The sequence below is a fragment of the Leptopilina heterotoma genome, unplaced genomic scaffold (assembly GCF_015476425.1).
Source record: "Leptopilina heterotoma isolate Lh14 unplaced genomic scaffold, ASM1547642v1 Lhet_191, whole genome shotgun sequence".
NCBI classification, from domain to species: Eukaryota; Metazoa; Arthropoda; class Insecta; order Hymenoptera; family Figitidae; genus Leptopilina; species Leptopilina heterotoma.
In genome coordinates, this window is record NW_025110910.1 from 161,857 (window position 1) to 188,751 (window position 26,895).

Here is a 26,895-nt window from a genome sequence, read left to right on the forward strand (position 1 = left end):
GGATATTAATGTAAAAAGTGGATGTACAGATTTTGTTCACGAGAAACCGAGTTTGGAAACAAATAATGCTCAAGTTGAATATTTATATTCGAGGGATCTTTTTCTTTTTGAATATCGAAAACGACCGAATGTCAAGTCCGAGGGAACGCAATCTGATAATAAGAAAACTGGAAGTTCGCGAATTTTTCGTTTCTAATTTACAATTGAATTTGAAAAAAAAAAATGTAAAATCGAATCGAGTTGTATAAATAAAATTTATTTCTAAACTTTTTTATTTTAGAAATTAGAATTAAAAATTTTTTTCGTAAATTTGTTTTGTAAATTTTGTTGCTGTTTGAAACAATTCACTTAATTTTAGAAATTGTAAAATATTATTTCTTGTTTTAGAAACAAAAAAAAAACTTTTTTTAAATGCATAAATAGATGCTGATAACGAAGTACAAGTTTCAGCTTCTTAAAATATTTATTCTTTCAAATTTAATTTCCAAAAAGTGGATGTCAGTTACACCTGTCAATTTATTTTGACAACGTAACAATGTTTTTAATAAAAAAAAATGAATATTATTTTTACGTTTTTATTACTTGCTTGTCGGTTTTTATTTTTATTGTTTCAAGTGGAGTTTACAGTAATGAAGAATAAGAGGAAAAACATTAGGACTTTTTTTTTGAATATTTAAAGAAAAATATTTTATCACTGTAATATTACGCTTAATTTTTCCTCACTTTATTCATTTCAAAAAAATTATCTCATCACTTTGCATATTGAAGCAGAAGGTAAGTATAAAATTGCCTACACTTTATATTTAATTTTTAAAGCTGTCCATTAATTATTGTTTTAGTTAATTAAAAAAAACCTTAAAAAGAGTTCAAAAATTTGAAAGTGTAGTAGAAATTTAAAAAATTTAAAAATTTAAAATAAAAATTTTTATCTTTCTTAAAATAATTTTTCTTACAGGTATCGAAGGGCAAATTTTTTCTAAAATTAAAATGAAAAATTCACTTTTAAAAAAATTGCTTTTAACTGGTTTACTCACTTTTTTAAATATAGAAAATTTTAAAAATTGTTTTGCTTCTGGTAATGCAGTAGAAGAATTTCTTGACAGTATTTATCCCTGGAAGGGATGCGGTGAAAGCAAAGAAGTTGAGGTACGGTTGTACAATTATTAATGTTCTTCTTAAAATATAAATTTTTAATTTAAAATGAATTTTTTTTTTAAATTTATTATTATTAAAATAAATGAAAATTTTTTGACATTAAATATAAAAATTAAAAAGAACACTTGAAAAAATATCCTTAAATATAAAAATGAATTCCTTTTATAGGAAATTATTCTAACGAAGGATAAAATTAAAGAATTGAAAGAGATGCCCGAACATGAAAGATTAGATTTTCTTTGCAGTAGAAATGTTTTACAACCAGTGGAAATGCAAAAACAATTAAGATGTAGATATGTCAATAGGGGAGATCCATTTTTACAAATAGCACCCTTTAAGGAAGAGGAACTTTATTTGGAACCCAGAATCCTTTTATTTCATGACATCATTTCTGATGCAGAAATTGATCTTATTACAGCTTTAGCTAAACCGGAGGTATTCCATTTTTTATTTCTGATTTTAGAATTTAGTTAATTATTAAATGTTATTAAATTATTAATTATTAATTATTAAATGTTGTTAAATTTTTAATTATTAATTATTAAATGTTATTACATTTTTAAATTTTAAATTTAATTTTAATTTTTACATTTTTTAATTATTAAATGTTATTACATTTTTAATTATTAATTATTAAATGTTATTACATTTTTAATTATTTATTATTAAATGTTATTAAATTATGAATTATTAATTATTAAATGTTATGAAAATCCTCAAGTCCATTTTTTATGTTCATAAATAAAAGAAAAAAATTAAAATTAAAGTTTGCAGCTGCTGGATTTAAAAATGTTGAATCTGGTATGATTGAAGTGGATGCCAAGTTGAGGGACACCCAAACAGGCTGGTTACATGATATGGATCATAGATTTGTACATAGATTAAGTACAAGAATAGGTGACATGACTCAGTTGAATATGGAAACAGCAGAGCAATTACAGATCGCCTATTACGAAACTGGAGGTCATTATAGGCCCCATTTTGATTTTGCTCTTGTAAGTATGTTAAAATTAGCATACTTTTAAATATTTTTTATCATACCCTTGACTTTTACTTTCAGAAATATAAAAAATGATAACTACTTCTAATAAATAATATTAATTTACAAATAGAGCACAATTTTTTTTTTTTTTTTTTTTTTTTTTTTTTTTTTAAATTTCATTAACTATTAATTTAAAAATATTTCACTTTAGTTTGATGACTCAGAAATGTTTAAAGAACTTGGAACTGGAAATAGAATTGCTACTGTACTTTTTTATGTAAGTGTTATAAATATTTTTTTAGTCAAAGAATCCTCAGCGTCGAATTTATCCAATTTTGTATTTTAATATAAAAAACATCCTTTGCAGTTTAATGAGGTTGAAGAAGGAGGAAATACAGTTTTTACAGAAATAAATCTTTCTATTAAACCAAAAAAAGGAGCTGCAGCATTTTGGTACAATCTTAAACCAGATGGAGAAAGAGATTATTTAACTTTACACTCAGCTTGCCCCGTATTATCTGGTGTCAAATGGGGTAACTTCTTTTAATTATTTAAAAAAAAAAAAAAAAAATTACTCTTTTTATTAACATTCACATTTTGTATTAAATTTAAAGTAGAATAACTTGAAATCATCCTAAATATTGAAAAATTGAAATAAATTCAACTATTCTAATATTTAAAAATAATAACAGACTCTACTTCTACAATCAGGTATTTAATAAATTTTGAAATTTCATTTTATAAAATATTATTATTTTCAGCGGCAAATAAATGGTTGCATATATTTGGACAAGAATTTCATCGACCTTGTTCATGGAATAATGAAACAATAGTATTAAATTAATTTTAGTTATATAAAAGGAAATTAAATTAAAAATACTTTATACTAGCATAATAAGCGAATCTCCTAAAATTACTAGAAAAAAGTAAATGTATTTTGTAAAATAAGTTCATAATGTGATTATTTTAATAAACAATTTGAAAATATAATAAATAATTATTTATTAATAGAAAATAGATTATAAATGTAATGCGAAATATTTATTAATATTTAATTATCTTCTATTGTCCCTTCTGGACATAACATTACAATAAATTTGTTGCACTTAGGTTATGTTACTAGAAATATAATTTTTTCGTCTTCCATATTGGATCCGCCATTTTGAATGTTTTAATTTTTACTTAAAATTCTTAATCGTTAATAAAAATAAAAAAAAAAAAAAAAAAAAAAAAAAAAAAAAAAAAAATGTCTCTTACCTTCAGATAAAAATTCAGCTTCAGGTTTAATACTAATTATAAAATCCTACTTCCTACGACGCAGTGTCTTATAAAAACAGTAACAATTAAAAATATCAAAAATTAAATAACAATTAAAATTTTTAAATGAAAAAATTTGAAAACTGAAAAAAATGAAATATTAATTAACGTTCAGATTTAATAAATTAATTATAAATTAAAAAAAATTTTTCCCTTTTAAAAAAATTCATTAACACTTGGAGATCAACAAAACATTCCTCACAGTGTATTTTTATTATTATGTCATTTATTGTTTCAAGTGGAATTTACAGTAATAAAAAAAAATAAGAGGAAAATATAAAAATATTTTTGAATGTTATTTAAACAAAATACTTTATGACAGTAATATTGCGATAAAATTTCCTTATTTTTATTCATTTTAAAAAAAATCATCTCATTTATTCAGAGTTAAGAAGAAGGTGAGTAAATTTAAAATTTAATTTTTATATAAACTGTAAGTAAAAAATTTCTAAATTTAAAATATTAAATCTTTTTTCGTTGAAAAATAGTTGTGTGAATAATATTTTAAATATGAAGCGGAAATTAAATGTATGACCTTCAATTATCAATTCGAGGACTATAAAAATATTCTTCCTGAAATGATATTTAATCGCCTTACATTATCAATTTTAAATTTAAAAATTGTGAAATATAAATCAGTTATGAAGTTATTAGTTATAAAGAATAATTTATTTAATGTTACATTATTTCTGAAAAATTATTGAAGAAATTTTTTATATTTTTTATTAAATGAAAATGTAGTGCCGAAATATGAAAGAAGTGACTTTTTAATATTATCCTTATCTTATCGTAACTTTATAACGTTTTAATTAATTATGTGCTAAAACATCTGTTCAAAAATGTAATAAAGTAAATTACAAGAAAATAAATTGCAAAAACTATAATTATTCTAATTAATTATTATTTAATTAAATTTAATTTCTAATTAAATTCTGATTAATTACTTTTTATGTAGAAACATCTTATTTTAATTATTTTCTTAAATTCAATATCAGACGAATTAACTATGAATTATTATTTATTACAGGTGTCAAAAGTTTAACTTTTTCCAAAAAATAAAATGAAAACTGCATTTTTTAATAAATTGTGTCTCACTGGAGTGCTTTTTTTAAATATCAACAATTTTGAAAATTATTTTGTTTTTGGTAATGTAGTAGAGGAATTTCTTGATATTATTTATCCAACACAGGGTTGTGGCGGACATGAGAGCCAAGCAATTGAGGTAGTATTATTTTTTTATTTTATTTCTAATAATTTTAATGTTTAATAATTTTCAATTTTCTCTAATTCTTTAGAACTATTTTTCCTAATATTACTAAAGTCAAGAAAAGTATTTCGTGAATTTATGAAATATTACTTTAGATAATTAAAAATCAGAATTTATCAACTACTCCAATTTAAAAAAAAAAAAAAAAAAAAAAAAAAAAATCAATTTTTACTAATTTCTTAGAACTATTTTTTCCTAATATAACTAAAGACAAGAAACCTATATCGTGACATTATCAAATATTATTTTAAATAATTAAAAAATCAGAATTTATCGACCACTCCGAGTCAAAAAAAAAAAAAAAATAGGAGTGATTGATAAATTGTGATTTTCAATTATTAAATACTGCTAAGTGATCAATTCAATCATATTACTTTAAATAGTTTTTGTAAATTGTAAAGAATGAATTAAAAAAAAAATTTGTCGAAAAAAATATTAATTTCGGAAATTAATCCACTTTTTAGAAAATTATTCTTACGAATGATAAGATTAAAGAATTAAAAGAAATGCCAGAACTAGAGAGGCGTGAATTTCTTTGCGCTCGAGAAATTTTTCAACCACTGGAAATTCAAAAGCACCTGAGATGTAGGTATGTCAATAGGGGTATTCCATTTTTAAAAATAGCACCCTTCAAGGAAGAGGAAATATTTTTGGAACCTAGAATTCTTTTGCTCCATGACGTCATTTCTGACAAAGAAATTGATATCATAAAAAATTTAGCAAAACCCAAGGTATTTTTCTTGATTTTCAAAACTTGAAAGAATTGTTTAAATCTCCATACTGATGCTAACGAACATGTTTTCGACAAAAAATCGCGACAATTTTAAACAATTCTTTTTACAAAAATTTTAGAAACTATTTTTATTTGGTAGGCAGAATAGAAGTGATATGAGAATTTTGTGGTATTTTTAGTTTGCAACAGCAGGATTCAGAAATGTTAAATCAGGTTCGATTGATGTGGACCCAACATTTAGGGACACTAAAACTGGATGGTTACTCGATTCTGAGAGTATAATCGTAGAAGATTTAAGTTATCGAATAAGGGACATGACACAATTGAATATGGAAACAGCAGAACAGTTACAAGTGGCTTATTATGATGTTGGGGGTCATTACAGGCCACATTATGATTTTGCTGTCGTAAGTTGTTGAATTTTTTTTTAATTTTCAGTAGTTTTTAAAAAAAGATTTATATTTTTTTCTTATCAACATTTTCCAAAATATTGCATTTTATCCACTAACAAGTATTGCAGTGTTTTATATTTTAAACATTCAGGAAGAAGACATAGATCTATTCAAACATCTTGGAACTGGCAACCGAATAGCTACTGTTCTTTTTTATGTAAATCTTTTCATTATTTTTTTTTTAAATATTATTTTCACATTTGATGTAACTTGGAAAAAAATTTTATTTTAGTTTAATGACGTTGAAGAGGGAGGCAACACAGTTTTTACAGAAATAAATGTTTCTCTCAAACCAAAGAAAGGAGCTGCCGCTTTTTGGTACAATCTTCAACCAAATGGAGAGAGAGATTTTTTAACGAGGCATTCGGCCTGTCCTGTAATTTCCGGTTTTAAATGGGGTTAGTCAGTTGAAATTAATTTAATTTTTATTTTTTTAAATCAAGTATGAACTAGAATCTCTAAAAATATTTGAAGATTTCAAGAATTTAAAAAATTAATTTTACTCTCACTGACTTTTAACTGATTTAGTCATTTAATGACTTAATAATTAAGGCATTCATTTTATTTTCAGCGGCAAATAAGTGGTTGCATATTTTAGGACAAGAATTCCATCGACCATGTTCATGGAATAATGAAACAATTGTACTCAATTAAATTTTAGAAACTTTTTTTTTTACTCGACATTCCTGAATTATCTGCTTTCCTTCGAAAATAAACCTCGAGGTTTATAAGTTGTCCTAAAATTTTTTAGTTGACAAAAATTTTTTGGTGCAACGAAGGTCCAGATTATCTTACAATCATCCATCTCTTTAAAGATCAGAAGAAGCGAACAAGGGACAAAATCGATTTTCTTAAAAAAATGTCGCGAGATGAAGACAATAACCAAATAAAATAAAATGTAGCCGAAAGAAGTAAAAAAATATTTTTTAAAAAGTAAAAAATTAGTTTTTTTCTGACCTCAAGTTTATCTACAAATTAATTGAAAAGCTGTCACCTAAGAGCTAATTACATATCTCCATTTTGTGGAAAATTGTTATCGAGACACAAGTTCGTTTCTTTTCAACCCAACATAACATTTTTATTTTGATTTCTTTAAATCAGTAATTTTGGATTTTTATTATTTTTATAAACAGAAATAGTATTTAATATTAAATCTAAATAATCTTTCTTCTGCACTAACTTATTGTAATAGTTTTGTAAATTGATTTTTAATTTAGTACTTTTTAAAAAATCGTACAAATATTTAACAGCACCTTAATGATAATGAAAATTCTATTGAGGGATATCATAATGAACATGTTGATCATGACATTGACAAGGTAACCCAAAAAAGAAAGCATTTCTGAATTTAATATATAAAAGAACAATAAATAATTTTCCAATTTTAATATTCTTTCTCCACTTTGTAAAATTTTAATATTTAGGATGATCCATTTCCAATGCTCAATGCGCGCAATCGAATTGCTACACTAATGTTCTATGTAAGTAGATGTAAAATCTGATAAAAAGAAATAAAATTAAGTATTAAAAAAAAATATTATTTAGTCAGTTGAACGACGTTCAAGAAGGTGGTAAAACAGTTTATACAAAACTGAACGTCACACTGACACCAAAAAAAGGAAACGCAGTTTTTTGGCACAATATTCTACCAAATGGAGACTTAGATTTTTATACAATGCACGCAGGATGTCATATTCTTTTTGGAGTAAAATGGGGTATTTATATTTTCTGTCAACAAATCACCTAGATAACAAATCTCAAAATTTAAATTACTTAGAAAAAATTAAAAATAGTAGCCTTTATAAAATATTTTATTTCCAGTGGCCAATATATGGTTCCACGAAGAAGGACAAGAATTTCGTAGACCTTGTACCTTGGAAAACTTTTATGACGAGAATAGAAGTGATGTAAAAAAATACATTACAGACTAAAAAATTTAATATTCAGTGTAAAATATAAATATAAATTAATCATAGATGAACGTCTCTATAAAGAGTAATTTTTATTTATAAATTAATTTATTAATTTTCTTTATTACTTTCACAAATATTTAATTATAATCTTACCAAAGAGGTTTAAGAAAAAAAAAACAGTCTATATCTACAATATAATATTCTTCCAGTCGATAACACAATTACAAACTAGTTTTTAAAATTATAACGCTTAGCACTATATTGCGACCAGTTTTATTATTTTTAAAAAATACAGACACTTTTAATAAAATAGAATAAAACTGTTACAAATTCAGATCCATTTCTTTAAAAAGTTTTATAATATTTCTGTCAAATTTTCGCTATTATTACAGTTTGTATTTTTTCGTTATTTAACGAATATTTATGTTACTGTCTTGTTATCAACTAATTTCTTTAAAAGCATTTACTTGAAAACCATAATTTGTTACGCCTTTCCTTCGGAAAAGAACATCGACAAAAATTGCAACTTTTTCAACGTTGTCATAGGTAATAAAAATTATTTATTACTCTTACTAAGCTTCTGTTGTTCCAAGTTTTTATTTTTCTTAAATTATTCCTAAGCTGAGAACAATAATTTTTTCTTATAATAATTAGTTATGAAAGTTTATAAATCAAATGCTTACAATAAATATTTACAATTTAAACTTACAGTTTAATTTTGTAATAATATAAATGTTTATAACAATATGATTGTTTATAAACATTCATATTATTACAAACAATTATACTGTTATCAAAAATTATATTGTTATCAATAATTAGATTGTTATCATTAAATAGATTGTTATCAATCAAGAGATTGTTATAAACATTCATATTATGTCAAACAATAAGATTGTTATCAATAATTAGTTTATTATCAATAATTAAATTGTAATCAATAATTAGAATGTTATCAATAATTAGTTTATTATCAGTAATTAAATTGGTATCAATAATCAGATTGTTATCAATAATTAGATTGTTATTAATAATTAGATTCTTATTAATATGTTGATTTTTATTAATAATTAGAAAACTTATATTAATTCAATTATATTATTTCTAGTAAGGTCACTCGGACGTGACACTTCTACTAAAATGGTAATTATGTTATTCTAGCATCTTTATAATGGCAAGAATGTTATTACTGATAGTTGCTGTAGTGTTAGCTGCATCGAGTAATGGAAATCGTGAATTTGTCTCTAACCTAGGGGTTCTAAAAAATTTACTAAATACAAAAGCAGATTTGATCGAAAAACTACTTGATGAAATTGCTCATCAACAACAACAATTAAAAACTATAAGGTAAGACCTTTTGTAAAAAGAGTACAAAAAAGTTCTTACTTCTCAAAATAATACAAATAAATTTTGATAAAATATGTGTTTTTTTTATTGATTATTTCACGAAAAAATTTTAATTTCGCTGGCTCCGAACGACAGTGTCTCAACTCTGGCGCGTGCTGGTATTCTGTATAGTAACTCTGAGACGTTCGTGTCAACTGTCTCAACTCGAACGGTGTATTTAATAACTAGTTAATAACTAGTAATTTTTCTAGCAACGAAGAAGTATACTCAAAGGAACTAGAAGATGTTGCTTATAAAGCAAGTGAATATTCATTATCTGCTAAAAGGACAATTAGTATGTTAACTGGTCTAGAAAATTTGTGGCCAAAAATTGATGATTATGTGAAAGAGATTAGGAGCAAAATTGGCCTTCATAATGTTACGTCTTCAGAGACAGGATGTGAGCCCGATTATGATTATGATGACTACGAACATGGGATTTTTGACAACTGGGCACTAAAGTTATGCAATGGAATGATTTCCCAATCTTCAGATATCGAAAAGCATTTAAAATGTCGATTCGTTGATTATGGAAATCCGTTTCTAAAAATAGCACCATTCAAACAGGAAGATGTGTATTTAGATCCTTTCATTGTCATCTACCACAATGTTCTTTCAGATGCAGAAATAGAAATGCTCCAAGAAGAGGCCTACCCCGCGGTATGTTCCAATTTCATTATTATTCTGCGAATAGTTTAAAAACTTTCAAGTATTAATTCTTTTTTCTTCATGATTACCTTACTTTCTTCTAAATAAAAAAAAATCTTTATTCTATTATTTTTTTATATTCTACTCTAATATTCTATTCTTTTTGTTGTTCAGTTGTATTCCTCTAGTGTTACCTCAGAAATGGAAGGTGCACATTCATCAAAAATACGAATTTCTGAACATGCTTGGCTTATTGAGGAATATTATCCAAAAGTTAAGTCTATAAACGAACGAGCAGGACATATGACAGATTTGAATATTGGTACATCAGAGCCTCTTCAAATTGCATACTATAAACCTGGAGGATACTTTAATGAACACGTTGATTTTGACCCAAACAAGGTTTAACTCTCTTTGAAGTAACAACTAATAATAACTAAGATAGAAATTTTTATAATTGATTTTTGTGAACTTTTTTCTTTCAGGATAATCCTTTTCCAAATAAGCCTGTTGGAAATCGAATTGGAACACTAATGTTTTACGTAAGTAGGAATCAATTTTAATTATTTTCTAGATTTTTCGCGTCACTGAAAACAGAATAAAGCAAATTAATCAGACTTTTACGAAGTGTATAAGAATATTGCAAATCATTTTTTAGTTAAACAATGTTCAAGAAGGTGGGAAAACAATTTTTTCTTTTTTGAATATTACCTTGACACCAAAAAAAGGAAATGCTGTTTTTTGGTACAATACTTTACCAAATGGAGATTTAGACTATTTTACAATGCATGCAGGTTGTCGTGTTGTTTCTGGAGTAAAATGGGGTATATTTTCATTTATTTAATTTTATTCAACTAATTATTGTGATAGTTTCCATATGTCTGTATCGTTAAAAAATATTTTTTATACCCAAATGAAAATAATTTCCTTAATTTCGCAAAAAAATTTCTATTCTAGTCGCAAATAAATGGTTCCACGAACATGGACAAGAATATCGCAGACCTTGTTTGTTAAAAAATGTTTACGATAAATATAGAAGTGGATATTTTTAAGAAGCTTTTTTTAATATCAAAAGCTATAATTCGAATTTATCATCTGATAAAATAAACTGAACCATCTTTAACCATCTTTATATGTGATTAATTTCATCGATTATTGAAAGTCATGAATTATAACGATTTTAACAGAATATAAATATTATAATAATAAATTTAAATTAATAAAAAAAAGTATCACATAAATTAATTGTGGATAAAAATTCTTAGCATAATATTTTATTCTTTATGTAAAATAAACTTTTATAAATTAGCAAACACCGACATCATGAGAATTCCACACGTTATTTCACTACCGAGTTTATTGTATATAATCAGAAAAAATTGAAGTCATGAATACCCACTTATTTACTCATCATGTTCAACAAAAAATAGTTATCTCTTACTTCCACTGCTACTTTTAAATTTTTTTCCACAATCAGATAGTTTCTTTACTAAAACTAATGCAATCAGTCAGAAATCAAGCTGTTTTGAAAATGTATAAATTTAGAACAATTAAAATAATAATATAATAGTTCTATAATATATAATATAAATTTTTCTGTGCATAGGGACTTTTGGAAAATCTGCTTCCAGATACCTTGGATACCACACTCCAAAATTATGTGGGGTTGGTGTAAAAGGAAAAGTAATTTATAAATAAGTAAACCTTATAATTTATGTGAGGCCACCTAATGCCAACTCCGACCTACTAAAAATTTTACAAGATTTTTTTTTTACAAAACTTTTTTATATTAAATTACAGGTTCTGCTATTTTTTAACATATTTAAAAAACTAATTAATACAAATTTGTAATATAAGTTTATAAATTATAATATAAATTTATAGTATCAATTTATAATATAAATTTATAGTATCAATTTATGATATAAATTTATAGTATCAATTTATAATATAAATTTATAGTATCAATTTATAATATAAATTTATAGTATCAATTTATAATATAAATTTATAGTATCAATTTATAATATAAATTTATTTATAAATTTATAATATAAATTCATAATATAAATTTATAATATAAATTAATAGCCTCTAAAGAGTAATTTTATAAAATTAATTCATAGCTACATTAATTGAAGAATAAGTAATTTTTTACTACACTTGAACTGAAATTATATCTCAGTTGTATTACTTGCAAAATTAAAATACACATTGCCATCGCGTGCTACTATTAAGTAGATGCAATTTTCTTGACTTCACTTTATTGAATTACCTCGAGATTTTTCTTGACAGTTATGTGCGGATACAAGTTGTCGAGTTATTTATTTTTGTTGTTCTCTTTACTTTATTATTTTCACAAATATTTAATTACACTTTTATTTTCCTAAAGTTCATCACTAATCTTCGCAAATAACCCCAAAGAGAATTTTTTTTATATAATTTAATTTACATAACATAAAAAGTGATTAAATTTTAATGGATCATTAAAGGTAAATATTTAACAAAATTTTAATTTCTCTGAAACTGAAAGTAAGGGAAATGACATATAATACAATTATTACAATTTGCTGAATTTCTTAATTATTCGCATCAAACTACTAGTAAGCAGTAATTATTTTATTCCAGCATTTTTATAATGGTGAGAATATTATTATTGATAGTTGCTGTAGGATTAGCTGCAAAAAGTGATGGAACTCGAGAATTATTCTTTAAGTTGGAGGTATTAAAAAAATTACTAAGCACAGAAGCAGATTTAATGAGCAGATTGCTTGGTGAAATTGCTCACCAACAACAACAATTAAAAACAATAAGGTAAAACTAAAACCTTTCTTATTTTATTTTTTATCTTCTGATAAAAATGATATTTTGAATAAAATGATGACATTCCTGAAGATTTATTAAGATTGGAAATTAATTACAATAATAAATTATTGTTAATGTCTTAACATTAATCTTAATCCATTAATGGTACACAATTTATTTTTTCTAGCAACGGAGATTTATACTCAAAGGAATTAGAAGATGCTTCACACGAAGCAAATGAATATTTATTATCAGCCAAAAGGACAATTAGAATGTTAACTGGTTTGGATATTTTGTGGGCTAAAATTGATGCTTATGTGAAAGAAACTAGGGAGAAAATTGGTCTCAAAAATGTAACATCTGCAGGTGGAACTGAGTATGTTTATGATGACTTTGAGTATGGAATTTTTGAAAAGCCAGCACTAAAGTTATGCAATGGAATGATTTCCCAATCTCCAGATATTGAAAAGCAACTGAGATGTCGATTCGTTGATCATGGAAATCCGTTTCTGAGAATAGCACCATTCAAACAGGAAGATGTGTATTTAGATCCTTTCATTGTCATCTACCACAATGTTCTTTCAGATGAAGAAATAGAAATGCTACAAGAAGAGGCCTACCCCACCGTATGTTCCAATTTCATTATTAATGATTCAGAAAATTTAAGTCTTAATGCTTTTTTTTTCTTTTTTTTTATCATGATATGATACTTTTCCTCCTGTTATTAAGTTGGATTCATCCAGAGTTGTATCATACAAACAAGGATTACATTCGTCAAAAGTACGAGTTTCTGAGAATGCTTGGCTCTTTGAAGATTATTTTCCAAAAGTTAAGTCTATAAACAAACGAGCAGGTCATATGGCAAATTTGAATATTCATACATCCGAGGCTCTGCAAATTGCATATTATAAACCAGGAGGATACTTTAACGAGCACGTTGATTTTGACCACAACAAGGTCTCTCAAAATTAAATTAACTGTTTTTGGGAATTTGATCTTCAATAAATTTTAAACTTTTTTTTCTCCAGGAAAATCCATTTCCGAATGTTGGTTTTGGAAATCGAATTGGAACCCTAATGTTCTACGTAAGTAGGAAACTATTCAAATGTTTTCGTTTGAGATTTTTGGGCCACTAAAGACAGTTTCAAGAAAACCCGGACTTTTCAAAAGTGCATTAAAATATTTCAAATATTTATTCAAATTTTTAGTTAAACAATGTTCAAGAAGGTGGCAAAACAATTTTCTCACATCTTAATGTTACATTGACACCAAAGAAAGGAAATGCTGTTTTTTGGTACAATACTTTACCGAATGGAGAGTTGGACTATTTTACAGTGCATGCAGGATGTCGTGTTGTTTCTGGAGTTAAATGGGGTATTTATATTTTCATTTAATTTTATTCAACTCCTTATTGTGATAGTTGGCCATATATGTCTAGTTTTCTTAATACTTTTCATACTCAAACAAAAATAATCCTATTTTCCTTAATTTGCAAAAAATTTTTTTATTTTCAGTCGCAAACAAATGGTTTCACGAATATGGACAAGAATTTCGCAGACCTTGTTTGTTAAAAAATGTTTACAATCAGAAGAGAAATAGTCTTTAAGAAATCTTTTTTCAAATAGAAGAATTTAAATCAAAATTTTTGAAAATTTCCAAATTTTCTGCATACATTATTGTAAATATAAATAAAAATTTGTTGATTTAGGACATGATGAGAAAAAATATATGAAATTGGGTTTAAGAAATATACAGTCAGGTAATAGAGTATTTATCTACTATATTCTGCTGCGAGTCGATAACGAAATTATAAACTAGTTTCTATACTATTAGGCTACTGTTTATTTTATTTAACACCATATTTTCTCTATTTTTACGTTTAAAAAATGCACACGAACTATTTTATTAAAATATATCAGTTAATATTCCTTAATATCAATAGATATTTCTTTTTTAAAATTTAATATTTTTTGTCAAACGTTAACAGTGGGTGTTCTATATATTTTTTCGTTACTTAAAGCATATTTAAGCTCTTGCCTTATCTACTAATTACTTTAAGTGCATTTACTTAAAAACCACACTTTGTTACGCCTTTCCTTCGAAAAGAAACATCCACAAAAATTGCTTCATTTTAAACGTGGTCTTAGGTAAGAAAAACTATCTACTACTCAATAAGCTTCTACTAAATGGTAATTATTTTTTGCTGCCCTCTTTAGAATGGTGAGAATATTATTCCTCATAGTTGCTGCAGGATTAACTGCATCGAGTAATGGAAGTCGTGAATTCGTCTTTAACGTAGGGGTTCTAAAAACATTACTAACTACAGAAGCAGATTTAATCGACAGAATTATTGATGACATTGCACAGCAACGTCAACATTTGAAAACAATAAGGTAAAAACTAAAAAGTGTACTGAGTTCTTACTTCTAAAATTCTAAATCAGTTTTTTCCTCATGTTCCTTCCGTACAAAAAAAAAATTTGCCAAAAGAATATTAAAACAAATTTTTTCCAGCAACGAAGAAGTATACTCAAAGGAACTAGAAGATGTTGCACATAAAGCAAATGAATATTTATCATCTGCTAAAACGACAACTAGTATGTTAACTGGTTTAGAAACTTTGTGGCCTAAAATTGATGCTTATGTGAAAGAGACTACGGAGAAAATTGGTCTCAAAAATGTAACATCTGCAGGAGAACCCTTGATTCCAGAGTATGCTTACAATGATTACGAATATGGGATTTTTGACAACTCTGCACTAAAGTTATGCAATGGAATGATTTCACTATCTCCGGATATCGAAAAGCAACTAAGATGTCGATTCGTTGATCATGGAAATCCATTTCTGAGAATAGCACCATTCAAACAGGAAGATGTGTATTTAGATCCTTTCATTGTCATCTATCACAATGTTCTCACAGACGCAGAAGTAGAAATGCTTCAAGAAGAGGGTTACCCTGCCGTATGTTTCAACATAATTATTATATTTACTTTAATTATTACTAAAACCACTCCTAGTTGAATATAACTACTTTTCACATTAGTGAAATAATATTTTTCCTGTTAAGTTGGAATCATCTAAAGTTATCGCATACGAACAAGGATTACATTCGTCAAAAATACGTATTTCTGAAAATGCTTGGCTGTATGAGGATATTTATCCAAAAGTTCAGTCTATAAACGAACGAGCAGGACATATAACAAATTTGAATGTTCATACTGCCGAGGCTCTTCAAATAGCATATTATAAACCAGGAGGATACTTTAATGAACACTATGATTTTGACCACGATCAGGTCTCTGCTTGAAAGTATAATAATTGTTTCTAATTTGAAATTTTATTTTCATTATTTGTAAACTGAATTTTTCAGGAAAATCCATTTCCGACTTTTGGTTTTGGAAATCGAGTTGGAACCCTAATGTTTTACGTAAGTATGAATCAGATTAAAAATTTTGATCTTATTTTTAGTTTTTTGGGTCACTAAAGACGCAGTTTCAAGCAAATTAACCCGGACATTTCAGAAGGTGCATTAAAATATTTCAAATAATTTTTTAGTTAAACGATGTTCAAGAAGGTGGCAGAACAATTTTCACTGATCTGAATGTTTCATTGACACCAAAAAAAGGAAATGCTGTTTTCTGGTTTAATACTTTACCAAATGGACACTTGGACTATTATACAGTGCATGCAGGATGTCGTGTTGTTTCTGGAGTAAAATGGGGTATAGATATTTCCTCTTAATTTTATTCAACTTATTATTGTGATAGTTGCCATATGTCTGTAGTTTTCTTCATAATTTTTCTATTCAAATGAAAATAATCCTATTTTCCTTAATTTACAAAAAAAAAATTATTTTCCAGTCGCGAATAAATGGTTCCACGAACAAGGACAAGAATTTCTTCGACCTTGTCTGTTAAAAAATGTTTACGATAAGAAGAGAAATAGTCCTTGAGGGATCTGTTTTCGAATTAATAAATTTAAAGCCGAATTTTAGAAATTTCAAAATAATGTACTTTAGCTAAAAAAATCTTTTTATTTTTCTTTAGTTATTTTTAGAGTTACACGAGCAAATGGATTCTAGTTTTACAGAAAAATTTTTATTGTAAATATAAATAAAAATTTGTTGATTTAAGACATAGCAAGAAAAAAAAGCCTACCAAATAGTTTAAGAAATATATAACAGTGAATTAATAGTAGAGCATTTATCCATTATAAGCTGCTGTTACATAACGCAATTATAAACTAGTTTTTATACTATTAAGATACTGTTTATTTTATGTAATTTTTTTACGTTTAAAAAGTTCAGACAAACTTTTTTATTAAAATATATCAAGACTATTAAAAATTAATGTTCAAAAACTTTTAACAGCTTCTGTCAAATCTTTCCTTTAGTGTACTCGATATAATGTTTCGTTATTTGATGCATATTTAAGTTACCGTCTTGTCTCCATTATCTACTAATTATTTTAAGTGCCTTTACTTAAAAACCACAATTTGTGACGCAAAGCTGCTTCAATAGAATCTTTTTTAGGTAATAAATTTTTTTATTTTAATATTATATTTACTATAATTATTACTAAAACCACTCTTAGTTAAATATAACTTTACTAAATTTCACACTAGTTATCAATAATTAGATTGTTGTCAATAATTAGATTGTTGTTAGTAATTAGATTGATTTTAATAATTAAATTGTTGTCAATAATTATATTGTTATTAGTAATTAGATTGCTATCAATAATTAGATTGTTGTCAATAATTAGATTTTTATCAATAATTATTAGATTGTTGTCAATAATTAGATTGATTTTAATAATTAGATTGCTATTAATAATCAGATTGTTATCAATAATTAGATTGTTAATAATAATTAGATTCTTATTAATAAGTAGATTTTTATTAATAATTAGAAAACTTATATTAATTCAATTATATTATTCCTAGTAAGGTTACTCGAACGTGACACTTCTACTAAAATGGTTATTATGTTATTCTAGCATCTTTATAATGGCGAGAATGTTATTACTGATAGTTGCTGTAGGATTAGCTGCATCGTGTAATGGAAATCATGAATTCGATTTTAACGTAGGGGTTCTAAAAAAATTACTTAGGACAGAAGCAGATTTGTTCGACAGACTCCTTTATGAAATTTTACAGCAACAAGAACATTTGAAGACAATAAGGTAAAAACTTTTAAATAAGTGTACAAAATTTTCTTACTTCTAAAACTCTAAATCTGCTTTACTTTTCTCTTTATGTGCCTTCTATACAAAAATATTTGCCACAAAAATATAAAAACAGAAATATTTTCTAGCAACGAAGAAGTATTCTCAAAGGAACTAGAAGATGCTGCATATAAGGCAAATGAATATTCATTATCTGCCAAAACCACAATCAGTATGTTAACTAGTCTAGAAACTTTGTGGCTTAAAATTGATGACTATATGAAAGATACTAAGAAAATTATTGGTCTCCATAATGTTACGTCTTCAGAGACAGGGTGTGAGCCCGAGTATGATTATGATGACTACGAATCTGGGATTTTTGAAAATTCTGCACTAAAGTTATGCAATGGAATGATTTCCCAATCTCCAGATATCGAAAAGCATTTAAAATGTCGATTCGTTGATTATGGAAATCCGTTTCTAAAAATAGCACCATTCAAACAGGAAGATGTGTATTTAGATCCTTTCATTGTCATCTACCACAATGTTCTTTCAGATGCAGAAATAGAAATGCTCCAAGAAGAGGCCTACCCCGCGGTATGTTCGAATGGTTAAAAAAATTTAAATCTTAATTCTTTTTGATAAGATTCTTTTCGATAAGATTCTTTTCTTCCTGTTATATTAAGTTGGATTCCTCTAGAGTTATCTCATATAAACAAGGAATACATTCATCAAAAATGCGAGTTTCTGAAAATGCTTGGCTTTTTGATGACATTGATCCAAAAATTAAGTCTGTAAACGAACGAGCAGGACATATGACAAATTTGAATATTGGTACATCAGAGCCTCTTCAAATTGCATACTATAAACCTGGAGGATACTTTAATGAACACCATGATTTTTTCGAGGACGAGGTCTCTCATTGCTTTTTAACTTAACTTTTTTCTGAAAATTGATTTTCAATTTTTGTAAACTATTTTTTTCAGGATTATCAAATTCTGAATTCTAGTTCTGGAAATCGAATTGGAACACTAATGTTTTACGTAAGAAGGGATAAGTTTAAAAATTTTAATCTTATTTTTAATTTTTTGGTTCACTAAAGATGACAGTTTTAAGCAAGTTAATCAGACTTTTTAGAAGTGTATAAAAATATTGTAAATCATTTTTTTAGTTAAATAATGTTCAAGAAGGTGGCAGAACAATTTTCACTGATCTGAATGTTTCATTGACACCAAAAAAAGGAAATGCTGTTTTTTGGTATAATATTTCACCAAATGGATACTTGGACTATTTTACCATGCATGCAGGATGTCGTGTTGTTTCTGGAGTAAAATGGGGTATTTATATTTTCATTTAATTTTATTCAACTCATTATGATTTCCCATATATCTGTACTTTTAAAAAAAAATTTGGGAAATGAAAATAATTCTAAATTCTTAGTTTACAAAAGAAAATTTATTTTCCAGTCGCGAATAAATGGTTCAACGAACATGGACAAGAATTTCGTCGGCCTTGTTTGTTAGAAAATGATTACGATGAGAATAGAAATGGTCTTTAAAGGATCTTTCTTCAATAAAGAATTGTATATAAGTTTTTTTATATTTGGTTTTCCAGAGTAAAAAACTTTTATTTAAATTTAATAATTTAGGTTATATATATAGTAGATTCTTATCTCTTTAATAATTATTTAGAAAATATACAAAAATTATATGTCCTTTACAACTATTATCCTAATCTTTATGAGAATAATTTCTGAAATCGGTATTGTTATTAATATCAGTCTGGAAAATTATATTATTGATTAACTTATTCAAGAACTCGAATAATTTTTCAAAACATTTAGTGCCCCATATGCTGATTTAATTATCTGAAAAAATATACATGCATCTTGATATTAATTTATTGAAATAAAGTTTTGAATTCTTTCTATTAGCTTTTTGAAAATATTTCATTACCCATCCAAAAGTTTCATTACTCAAGGAACATAGTCCTCTATAAGAAATTGTTGATCCTCTTTGAGCTATTAAAATCATTAGTGTTAAACTTCTCACTTCTGCAGGAGTGGAAAATGTCCAGTCAACTTCATATACTGCAACAGCAACACTTTTCATCTAAAAAATATTGTTATTATTATTATTAAAAAAAAAAATCTACAACAATTTCTAAATACTCACTTTTTCTTCAAGTTCTGTTCCAAACCAACAATACATATAAGACTGAGCAACAATGCACAAAATGTAATACAATAAGATCATTTTTTCAGCATCAAGTTTAGATGATTTCTACAAAATAAAATTATAAATATTTAATTTTAAAACTTTTCGAAAAAAGGAATTTTAATTTCCAGTCAAATAACCTCAGTGACGACAAAAATGCCACTACAGATGACAGAGAGTGTAAAAATAAACATAATTGTAATTGCACCCATAAAAAATGTTTTAATCTTATTTAAAATTTTAAGAATAGTGATATGCAGCATGACACACTCCTTAACCGTTATCGGTAATTTCGAGTCCTTCCTATCGCATCGTTTTATTCGAAAGCAAAGTAATTCATATAAACCACAAGTTAAATTAATAAATCCATAAACCATTGTGTCAAAGCAAACATTTAAACAAACGGAATATGAACACTCCACCACTTCCGCAACATAAAAAACTATCATTATCGTAAATTCAGTAAAATTAAATGGATCATAAATTTGAAACGGTAAATCGATACTCTCTTTCCAATTCAAAGCACATTGTATCATATAAATTGTTGTCATACACTCCGATACAATTAGAAATATCCAAAAAAATTGACGACTCTTTCTTTTATATTTATTTAAAATTAATTCCTCATCTATTGACATTTCTTGACAAGTATCATCACGAAAAATTGACAATAAATCCTCCATATGCTTTTTCTTAAACATAAAGTTTATTAATTTAACACATAGTTCAATGAATTTGACAGTAAAAACTAAACCCGTTGTCAGTTCCTTAACATTTTTACTTGTTACAAATACGAATAGTAATTGTCCCAACGAGATATGACAAACTAGCAAAAGAACAAATATTTTGTACAAGTAAAATGTGGGGGAGAATTTTTTATCTTCGTCCCACAGACCACAGAGCCACAAGGTTCTAAAGTTCTGAGGCAAAACATCCATTGTGTAATAAAGTCAAGAAAAGGAAGAGGGATTATTGAATATGTATTCTAGACGAGGGTATTTATAGTAGTGACTAAAGTCAATTACATACAAGAAGTGCATAACAATTTTCTCAACATGTTCTTCATGCGCACCTGTTCCTTTTCATACATTACTAAATCAATGATTTTCCAATGCGTAAAAAATACTTTGTAAAATTTTCCAAAAGTACAATTTTAGAATCATAAACGAATCTTCTTTGGAGTTAGCAGTTGAGGCTATAATTTCGATTTTCCTTCTGGCATCACATGGCGCATACCGAAAGGTATAATTTTCTTACATGCCATAATTTTAGTATACAATTTTGTGACTTTAAAATTTGAAACTATCGCTCTTGATGCAAAGGGAGACTTCTATGTAAATATTGTGAAGAATAACGTTTACTGTATAATAAAGTAATTTTACACTCCAAAGGATTTGCAAAGATTTTCAGCAATTTCCAGTCTTAAAATGTTGATCCTACGATGTATCCTTTAATGTTTCCTTATCTGATAATTCTTGGTGAACAGTTAAATATTAATTATACAGAAGGCAATCATATGATTACACAAATACTTCTTCCTAACGAACCGATTCTTTTCGAATCAATTGACAACATTAATCTTTTCAATTAAATGATATAAATGATATATATATAAATGATATAAATATATATGATATAAATGATATATTGCAATTTGGAGGATTACTAACAACTTTATTTCAAGTAATCACTAAATGCTCAAATGATTCCATTACAGAATCTGGATCATGAATCATTATAATCATAAAAACTAATAATATTAAATTTAAATTTTATTTCATTAAGCATGTCGATTATACAGCTATTCCAAACATTTCTTGATATGTGATGATTTTTAAATAGAAGTACACTGTCAATTTTCTCTTTTGTACAACAAATATGAAATAGACATTTGGTAATTTAAAAGTTGTAGATACACGAATTTTCTTCTTAGCTTATTGATAATTCTTCAGTAAGTTTACAGCAGCATATGATGTCTTCATTATCTGAGAATATGAAATTGTCATATAAGGGTTTCCTTATTTTTTTCCATAATAGCTTTACTTTTACAAATTAGGTACAAAAATTATTAATTCGACACTTCGGATTATAATCGATTTGAATTTTTTTTACCAAACCAAATGTTTCGTGACTCAGAGTACAAAGTCCTTTGAAAGAAACGTTGGATCCTCTTTGAGCTATTAATATCATGAATGATAAATTTTTAACTTCCGTTACAGATGCACAGCACCAATTAGTTTCATAAGCAGCTACTGCCAAATTTTTCACCTATTGCAATTCGAAAATTTGGAAAAAAGAAACGGATTATAAAATAGCTATTCATGATTTTTTTTAAAGAATTTTAAAATCTGTATACAAATACCTTTTCTTCAAGTTCTGTTCCAAACCAACAATAGACATATGCTTGAACAATTATATATCCGATGAAGTATGGTAATATTAATTTGTCAGCACTAAGTAGTGACGATTTCTAGGCAAAATTAATTTACAATTTTTTTACAAGAATCCCACAAACAAATTGTAATAACAAATAATATTTCTAATGGAAATGTTGTTGATATGTTTAGTGTAACTCTGTATGTGTAATTTTTTTATTTTTTAAAGAACAAATTTATTTTTTCCCCTTTTTCAAGAATATAGAGAAAGAATCCCACCGCTGTCACCAACTAAATATTAAAATCAAAATTCAACAAATTGTAATAACAAATTTATACAAAAAAAAAAAATATTTAAACTTTAAAATTAAGTGATTGCTGATAGAGAATTTTAGCTTCTTAAAACGAAAACAAATATTAATTTCAAAGAAAAAAACTGCAAACCTCAGTTAACAGAAAAATTCCACTGCAGATTACCAAAAGAATGAGCACGAACACAATTGCTATTGATCCCATGAAAAATGAATTAATACTTTCTAGGATCTTCAGAGCATCGATATGCAATTTATAGCAATTTTTCATTGAACCGGAAGACAAATTTTTATTTCTACTCGTGTTTCTCAAACGCAAGGATAAAATGTCAAACAAACAGGATGTCAAATTAATAAATCCACACGCCATTGTGTCAAAACAGACATTCAATAAAACCGAATAGGAGCATTCAATTACTTGAATAACATACAAAATCATCAATTGCGTGGAATTTCTCACAAAAAAAAGATCGTAAATCTTAAACGGTAGTTCGATTTTCTCCCTCCATTTCACTATCGGCAAAATTAATTGTGTCAAACTTATACTTTGTGAAACAATTAAAATACTAAGAAAGAACCTATCATTTCTATTTCGGTAATTATCGAAAATTATCCTCTCCTCAATTACAAGGGTACTGTAAATATTTTCGCGAAATAAATTCAAGAGTTGCTTCATATCATTTAGTTTAAAGATAAAATTGCAGAGTTTCACGCAAAGTGTTACAAAAGTCACGGTAAATACCAGTCCACTTGATAATTCTTTAACATTTTTACTTGTTGCAAAAACATAAAAAACTTGTCCTGAAGAAATGTGAATTATCATTAATAGAACAATTGATTTGTAAATGAAAACAATTGGTGTGAGTTTGTAATTTTCGTTCCAAAGACCACATAGCCATAAAGTTCGAAAGTTTTGTGGGAGAATATCCATATTGAGTCAAAGTCAAGAGAATATGTAGTTGGAAAACCAAGAGGGCTATATAGTCAATTATTTATTGAATGCACATTCTGAAGGGGGGTCTATAGGAAAATTAAATGAATTACATGTTAGAATCAAGATTAATGTACATAACTTGCAATTGTCTTTTCCTCGCAGGTCTTATTGCATAAAATATCTCAAGTCTGAATACTTTTGAAAGAGGCTGAAAAAATAGTGTTACAAATACTATATTCTCTTACTATATTCTGTATTCTCTTAAAGCAGTTTTTTTAATTCTTTTTTTCCCGAAACATATTTTGAAAAATAATTCCTTATACAGAGGATAAAATAGAAAAAAAGTTGGTTTAAACAGTTTCGATAGAATTTTGAATATTTTATACATTGCCAGCATTATTCTCTAAATAAATCGATGGATGCTACAAATTACAGGTATACTTTTGAGTTGTTTGTATTTGCCTCTGCACTGTTTGTGCTATAATTTGAGAATCGATTCAAGCTTGTCATTTTCTTACCTCCTATAATAATTGATTTATTGAAAATATTGTTTTGTACAATTGCAAATAAATAGTTTCTGTTTTCTATTTAAGGAAAGTAAATAGATTAAAATTAAAAAAAACAAAAGAGTAAGAATACAAATGCTTCCAATTGTTAAAAACCAGGATACTAGAGATTTACGAAACATAGTCACTTTTCGTATTCAGTTTTTTTTTTTATTTAGTCACACAGCTTAAGAGAAATCATAATTGAGATGTAAATCTAGCGAAATCCTGGTTCAGGTTGATCTGCACTTTTGGATTTTTCTTCTGGTTGTTAGTCGAGGCTAATTCAGAAATACTTGATGAGCCTTCTTCGATTTATCCTGCTTAATATATAATTAGGCTTAATTAGGCTATAATTATAAAAGGCTGGAAATATCTACTTTTTAAATTTCGGAATAACACTTAAGGACATTCAATGCGGCGTATGATGACTTCATTATCTGGAAAAATAAAAATAACATGATAAATCTTATATATATTTTTAATTTAGGATCAATAAAGGTAAATTGATCATAAACTTCTTAGGTAGGTTACAGTAAGAGGTAACGTATTCATAACATTTATATTTTTTAATTTTCATACCAAACCAAATGTTTCATGACTTAATGTACAGATTCCTCTGTAAGAAATAGTGGATCCTCTTTGAGCAATTAAAATCATAAATGACAGATTTTTAATTTCCGCAGTCGATGCACAAGACCAGTCGACTTCATATGCAGTAGATGCTAAATTTTTTACCTTTGTAAAATTACATATAATTCAATACAGTTAAAGAAGAAAGCATCACATGGTAGAAAAATTTTTATAAACCGATACCTTTTCCTCAAGTTCAGATCCAAACCAACAGTAGACGTAAGCTTGGCCTATGATGAATGAGATAAAATACAGTAATATTATTTTGTCTACGTTAAATTTGGATGATTTCTGAAAAATAATTTAATGTCGTACTTTAGTCGAAGTCGGATTTTAAAATAGTTTTCGGAATATCAAAATGCTGTTAGGGTAGAAGCTTAACTTCTTGATACAATCTAGAAATTTTGCAAAAAGTTGTTAAAGTTAACCAACCTCTGTTATTTGGAAAATTCCACTACAGATCACCAGGAGAATTAGAACGAACATAATAGCGATTGCTCCCATAAAGACAGAATTCAGACTTTTCAAAATTTTCAAAATAACAATATGCAATTTAAAGCAATCGTTAAACGAAACTACGGATAAATTCCCCTTTCCCATATTCTGCAGACGAAAACAAAGTATATCGAACAAAGCACAAACTAAATTTATAAAACCAAAAATCATTGTATCCAAACACATGTGTAGGCAAACGGAATAAATACACTCAACCACTTGCATGACATACAAAATTGTCAACATCGTAAAATCCGTTGTATCAAAAGGATCATAAATTCTCAACGGCAATTCTATTAATTCGCCTAAGAAAATTGGTTGACTCATGTAGGTTAAACTCACACTTTGCGATACAATTATCAACAGAAAGAAGAATCGTGAATTTTTCGTTCTACAATCATTCAAAATCCGTCTCTCCTCTGATAGTATCGGTTGACAAATATCCTCCCGAAACATATTTAACAATCGTCTCATATCCTTCACCTTAGACACAAAGTTAATTAACTTGACACAAAGTGTAACGAACGTGACAGTAAATATCAAACCGTTCGTCAGTTCCTTAACACTTTTACTCGTTACAAAAACATATATTACTTGACCTAACGAAATATGAAAAATTAGAAATAAAACGAATAATTTATAGATGATGAACACTGGTGAGAATTTATCAGTTTCATTCCATAGACCACACAATGATAAAGTTCGAAAATTTTGAGGTAGTACGTCCATTGTGAAATTTTGTTCAGAATATGGATTTCTAAAGAAAAGGATGAAGTCACGAAGAGGTATTCAATTATTAACGTATGGAATGAACATACTACTGGGAAATTTTACACAATTACATGTATAGGATGAATAACAAAATGTACAACTATCAATTGCTTTAATGTTGTCTTGATGCAGGTGAGCATTTCCCAAACAAATAATAATACAGAACTTCAGGTGCTTCTGATAAATAATAAATACTTTATTTATCATACAAGTCTCACAATCAGTAAATCTGAAAATTCACCTGAAAATAGATTTAAGTTTTTTTTTTTTACGAGGGAAGTGAAAAATCCCACTAAAAACCACACCCTTTGACTTGACCTTACTTTGCCTTCCTTCCTGCTTCCAATTTCGCAAGTGGAGGTCATTTCTTAAATTAAAACCATTGTTTCTTATGAAATATATCTTTTAAAAACCTTGAGGCTAGTAATAAACTTAAATAGCTGGACAAAAAATGTTAACGTATATTGTCAAGCGTTAGACAATATGTTGCAATACAATGTAACCTGTTAACAATAGTTTTATTCTTCGCCGAAAATATATTCTTTTCTTCTGCAGCCCAGCGGTCGAGCAAAATAAATATCTCGAATTTCTGCAATCATCAACTTTTTAGAAATGTTTTTAAGAAAAAATTTTTCTTTAAATTCATTATTTTTAATAAAATTAATTAAATATATATTAATACTATCGAAGGTAAGTGCAACACCCATGCAATTATGTTGAGCTCGGTTATAATTAGATAAGATTAGATTATTTTATATCTTCTTCCGTGTTAGTGAATTTTTTTTGCAAATT

General features: G+C 26.6%; 8 protein-coding genes across 10 annotated transcripts; 5 read left to right on the top strand and 3 right to left on the bottom strand.

Annotated features, from left to right (window-relative positions):
* The first annotated feature begins 950 nt into the window (after positions 1 to 950).
* LOC122500841 (prolyl 4-hydroxylase subunit alpha-1-like) lies at positions 951 to 3,042 on the top strand. The gene is made up of 6 exons (XM_043609965.1): positions 951 to 1,146; positions 1,324 to 1,590; positions 1,923 to 2,150; positions 2,349 to 2,414; positions 2,505 to 2,670; positions 2,899 to 3,042. The coding sequence occupies exons 1-6, from the start codon at positions 988 to 990 to the stop codon at positions 2,979 to 2,981; spliced, it is 969 nt and encodes a 322-aa protein (XP_043465900.1). The 5' UTR covers positions 951 to 987; the 3' UTR covers positions 2,982 to 3,042.
* A 1,486-nt stretch (positions 3,043 to 4,528) lies between these two features.
* Positions 4,529 to 11,093, top strand: LOC122500757. Its single transcript, XM_043609844.1, has 11 exons — positions 4,529 to 4,676; positions 5,186 to 5,452; positions 5,634 to 5,861; positions 5,998 to 6,063; positions 6,139 to 6,304; positions 8,974 to 9,166; positions 9,418 to 9,865; positions 10,028 to 10,255; positions 10,339 to 10,395; positions 10,512 to 10,677; positions 10,811 to 11,093. Exons 2-11 carry the CDS (start codon positions 5,228 to 5,230, stop codon positions 10,903 to 10,905), a joined length of 1,872 nt encoding a protein of 623 aa, XP_043465779.1. The 5' UTR covers positions 4,529 to 4,676; positions 5,186 to 5,227; the 3' UTR covers positions 10,906 to 11,093.
* A 279-nt stretch (positions 11,094 to 11,372) lies between these two features.
* Positions 11,373 to 14,309, top strand: LOC122500840 (prolyl 4-hydroxylase subunit alpha-2-like). The gene is made up of 9 exons (XM_043609964.1): positions 11,373 to 11,386; positions 11,460 to 11,536; positions 12,517 to 12,667; positions 12,846 to 12,940; positions 13,025 to 13,284; positions 13,388 to 13,615; positions 13,687 to 13,743; positions 13,867 to 14,032; positions 14,173 to 14,309. Coding segments are annotated over exons 1-9 (1,128 nt in total). The 5' UTR covers positions 11,373 to 11,384; the 3' UTR covers positions 14,265 to 14,309.
* On the top strand, positions 14,289 to 16,659 carry LOC122500838 (prolyl 4-hydroxylase subunit alpha-2-like). Of its 2 annotated transcripts, none has more exons than XM_043609962.1 (7): positions 14,289 to 14,417; positions 14,875 to 15,051; positions 15,172 to 15,619; positions 15,726 to 15,953; positions 16,029 to 16,085; positions 16,214 to 16,379; positions 16,519 to 16,659. In XM_043609962.1, exons 2-7 carry the CDS (start codon positions 14,876 to 14,878, stop codon positions 16,608 to 16,610), a joined length of 1,167 nt encoding a protein of 388 aa, XP_043465897.1. In that variant the 5' UTR covers positions 14,289 to 14,417; position 14,875; the 3' UTR covers positions 16,611 to 16,659. The 2 variants fall into 2 exon arrangements, with proteins under 2 accessions (XP_043465897.1, XP_043465896.1); XM_043609961.1 differs by lacking the exon at positions 14,289 to 14,417 and adding an exon at positions 14,665 to 14,805.
* A 396-nt stretch (positions 16,660 to 17,055) lies between these two features.
* On the top strand, positions 17,056 to 19,634 carry LOC122500839 (prolyl 4-hydroxylase subunit alpha-2-like). Its single transcript, XM_043609963.1, has 7 exons — positions 17,056 to 17,189; positions 17,656 to 17,841; positions 17,973 to 18,420; positions 18,510 to 18,737; positions 18,810 to 18,866; positions 18,995 to 19,160; positions 19,290 to 19,634. The coding sequence occupies exons 2-7, from the start codon at positions 17,666 to 17,668 to the stop codon at positions 19,379 to 19,381; spliced, it is 1,167 nt and encodes a 388-aa protein (XP_043465898.1). The 5' UTR covers positions 17,056 to 17,189; positions 17,656 to 17,665; the 3' UTR covers positions 19,382 to 19,634.
* Positions 19,634 to 20,977, bottom strand: LOC122500758 (odorant receptor 49b-like). The gene is made up of 4 exons (XM_043609845.1): positions 20,180 to 20,977; positions 19,998 to 20,105; positions 19,779 to 19,934; positions 19,634 to 19,690 (listed from the first exon to the last, which is right to left on the bottom strand). Exons 1-4 carry the CDS (start codon positions 20,975 to 20,977, stop codon positions 19,634 to 19,636), a joined length of 1,119 nt encoding a protein of 372 aa, XP_043465780.1.
* A 1,114-nt stretch (positions 20,978 to 22,091) lies between these two features.
* Positions 22,092 to 23,656, bottom strand: LOC122500759 (odorant receptor 94b-like). Its single transcript, XM_043609846.1, has 3 exons — positions 22,859 to 23,656; positions 22,402 to 22,509; positions 22,092 to 22,307 (listed from the first exon to the last, which is right to left on the bottom strand). The coding sequence occupies exons 1-3, from the start codon at positions 23,654 to 23,656 to the stop codon at positions 22,092 to 22,094; spliced, it is 1,122 nt and encodes a 373-aa protein (XP_043465781.1).
* A 673-nt stretch (positions 23,657 to 24,329) lies between these two features.
* Positions 24,330 to 26,400, bottom strand: LOC122500843 (odorant receptor 13a-like). 2 transcript variants are annotated; one of them, XM_043609967.1, is made up of 4 exons: positions 25,270 to 26,400; positions 25,021 to 25,128; positions 24,787 to 24,942; positions 24,330 to 24,644 (listed from the first exon to the last, which is right to left on the bottom strand). In XM_043609967.1, exons 1-4 carry the CDS (start codon positions 26,059 to 26,061, stop codon positions 24,588 to 24,590), a joined length of 1,113 nt encoding a protein of 370 aa, XP_043465902.1. In that variant the 5' UTR covers positions 26,062 to 26,400; the 3' UTR covers positions 24,330 to 24,587. The 2 variants fall into 2 exon arrangements, with proteins under 2 accessions (XP_043465902.1, XP_043465903.1); XM_043609968.1 differs by lacking the exon at positions 24,787 to 24,942.
* Positions 26,401 to 26,895: the final 495 nt, after the last annotated feature.

Coding starts and splice junctions, on each gene's coding strand:
- LOC122500838 (XM_043609962.1), top strand. CDS start 14,876: ATGGTGAGAATATTATTCCTCATAGTTGCTGCAGGATTAACTGCATCG. Junction 15,954..16,028: donor ATGATTTTGACCACGATCAG/GTCTCTGCTTGA, acceptor TGAATTTTTCAG/GAAAATCCATTTCCGACTTT. Junction 16,380..16,518: donor TGTTTCTGGAGTAAAATGGG/GTATAGATATTT, acceptor ATTATTTTCCAG/TCGCGAATAAATGGTTCCAC.
- LOC122500843 (XM_043609967.1), bottom strand. CDS start 26,061: ATGGACGTACTACCTCAAAATTTTCGAACTTTATCATTGTGTGGTCTA. Junction 25,129..25,269: donor GAATTTTCCAAATAACAGAG/GTTGGTTAACTT, acceptor ATTATTTTTCAG/AAATCATCCAAATTTAACGT. Junction 24,645..24,786: donor GTCATGAAACATTTGGTTTG/GTATGAAAATTA, acceptor TTATTTTTCCAG/ATAATGAAGTCATCATACGC.
- LOC122500759 (XM_043609846.1), bottom strand. CDS start 23,656: ATGGATATTCTCCCACAAAACTTTCGAACTTTATGGCTATGTGGTCTT. Junction 22,510..22,858: donor GAATTTTTCTGTTAACTGAG/GTTTGCAGTTTT, acceptor AATTTTGCCTAG/AAATCGTCACTACTTAGTGC. Junction 22,308..22,401: donor GAACAGAACTTGAAGAAAAG/GTATTTGTATAC, acceptor GAATTGCAATAG/GTGAAAAATTTGGCAGTAGC.
- LOC122500839 (XM_043609963.1), top strand. CDS start 17,666: ATGGCGAGAATGTTATTACTGATAGTTGCTGTAGGATTAGCTGCATCG. Junction 17,842..17,972: donor GAACATTTGAAGACAATAAG/GTAAAAACTTTT, acceptor AATATTTTCTAG/CAACGAAGAAGTATTCTCAA. Junction 19,161..19,289: donor TGTTTCTGGAGTAAAATGGG/GTATTTATATTT, acceptor TTTATTTTCCAG/TCGCGAATAAATGGTTCAAC.
- LOC122500758 (XM_043609845.1), bottom strand. CDS start 20,977: ATGGATGTTTTGCCTCAGAACTTTAGAACCTTGTGGCTCTGTGGTCTG. Junction 20,106..20,179: donor GCATTTTTGTCGTCACTGAG/GTTATTTGACTG, acceptor TTTATTTTGTAG/AAATCATCTAAACTTGATGC. Junction 19,935..19,997: donor GAACAGAACTTGAAGAAAAA/GTGAGTATTTAG, acceptor AATATTTTTTAG/ATGAAAAGTGTTGCTGTTGC.
- LOC122500757 (XM_043609844.1), top strand. CDS start 5,228: ATGCCAGAACTAGAGAGGCGTGAATTTCTTTGCGCTCGAGAAATTTTT. Junction 9,167..9,417: donor CAACAATTAAAAACTATAAG/GTAAGACCTTTT, acceptor TAATTTTTCTAG/CAACGAAGAAGTATACTCAA. Junction 10,256..10,338: donor TTGATTTTGACCCAAACAAG/GTTTAACTCTCT, acceptor TTTTTCTTTCAG/GATAATCCTTTTCCAAATAA.
- LOC122500840 (XM_043609964.1), top strand. Junction 13,285..13,387: donor AAGAAGAGGCCTACCCCACC/GTATGTTCCAAT, acceptor CCTGTTATTAAG/TTGGATTCATCCAGAGTTGT. Junction 13,744..13,866: donor TTGGAACCCTAATGTTCTAC/GTAAGTAGGAAA, acceptor TCAAATTTTTAG/TTAAACAATGTTCAAGAAGG.
- LOC122500841 (XM_043609965.1), top strand. CDS start 988: ATGAAAAATTCACTTTTAAAAAAATTGCTTTTAACTGGTTTACTCACT. Junction 1,591..1,922: donor CAGCTTTAGCTAAACCGGAG/GTATTCCATTTT, acceptor TTAAAATTAAAG/TTTGCAGCTGCTGGATTTAA. Junction 2,671..2,898: donor ATTATCTGGTGTCAAATGGG/GTAACTTCTTTT, acceptor TATTATTTTCAG/CGGCAAATAAATGGTTGCAT.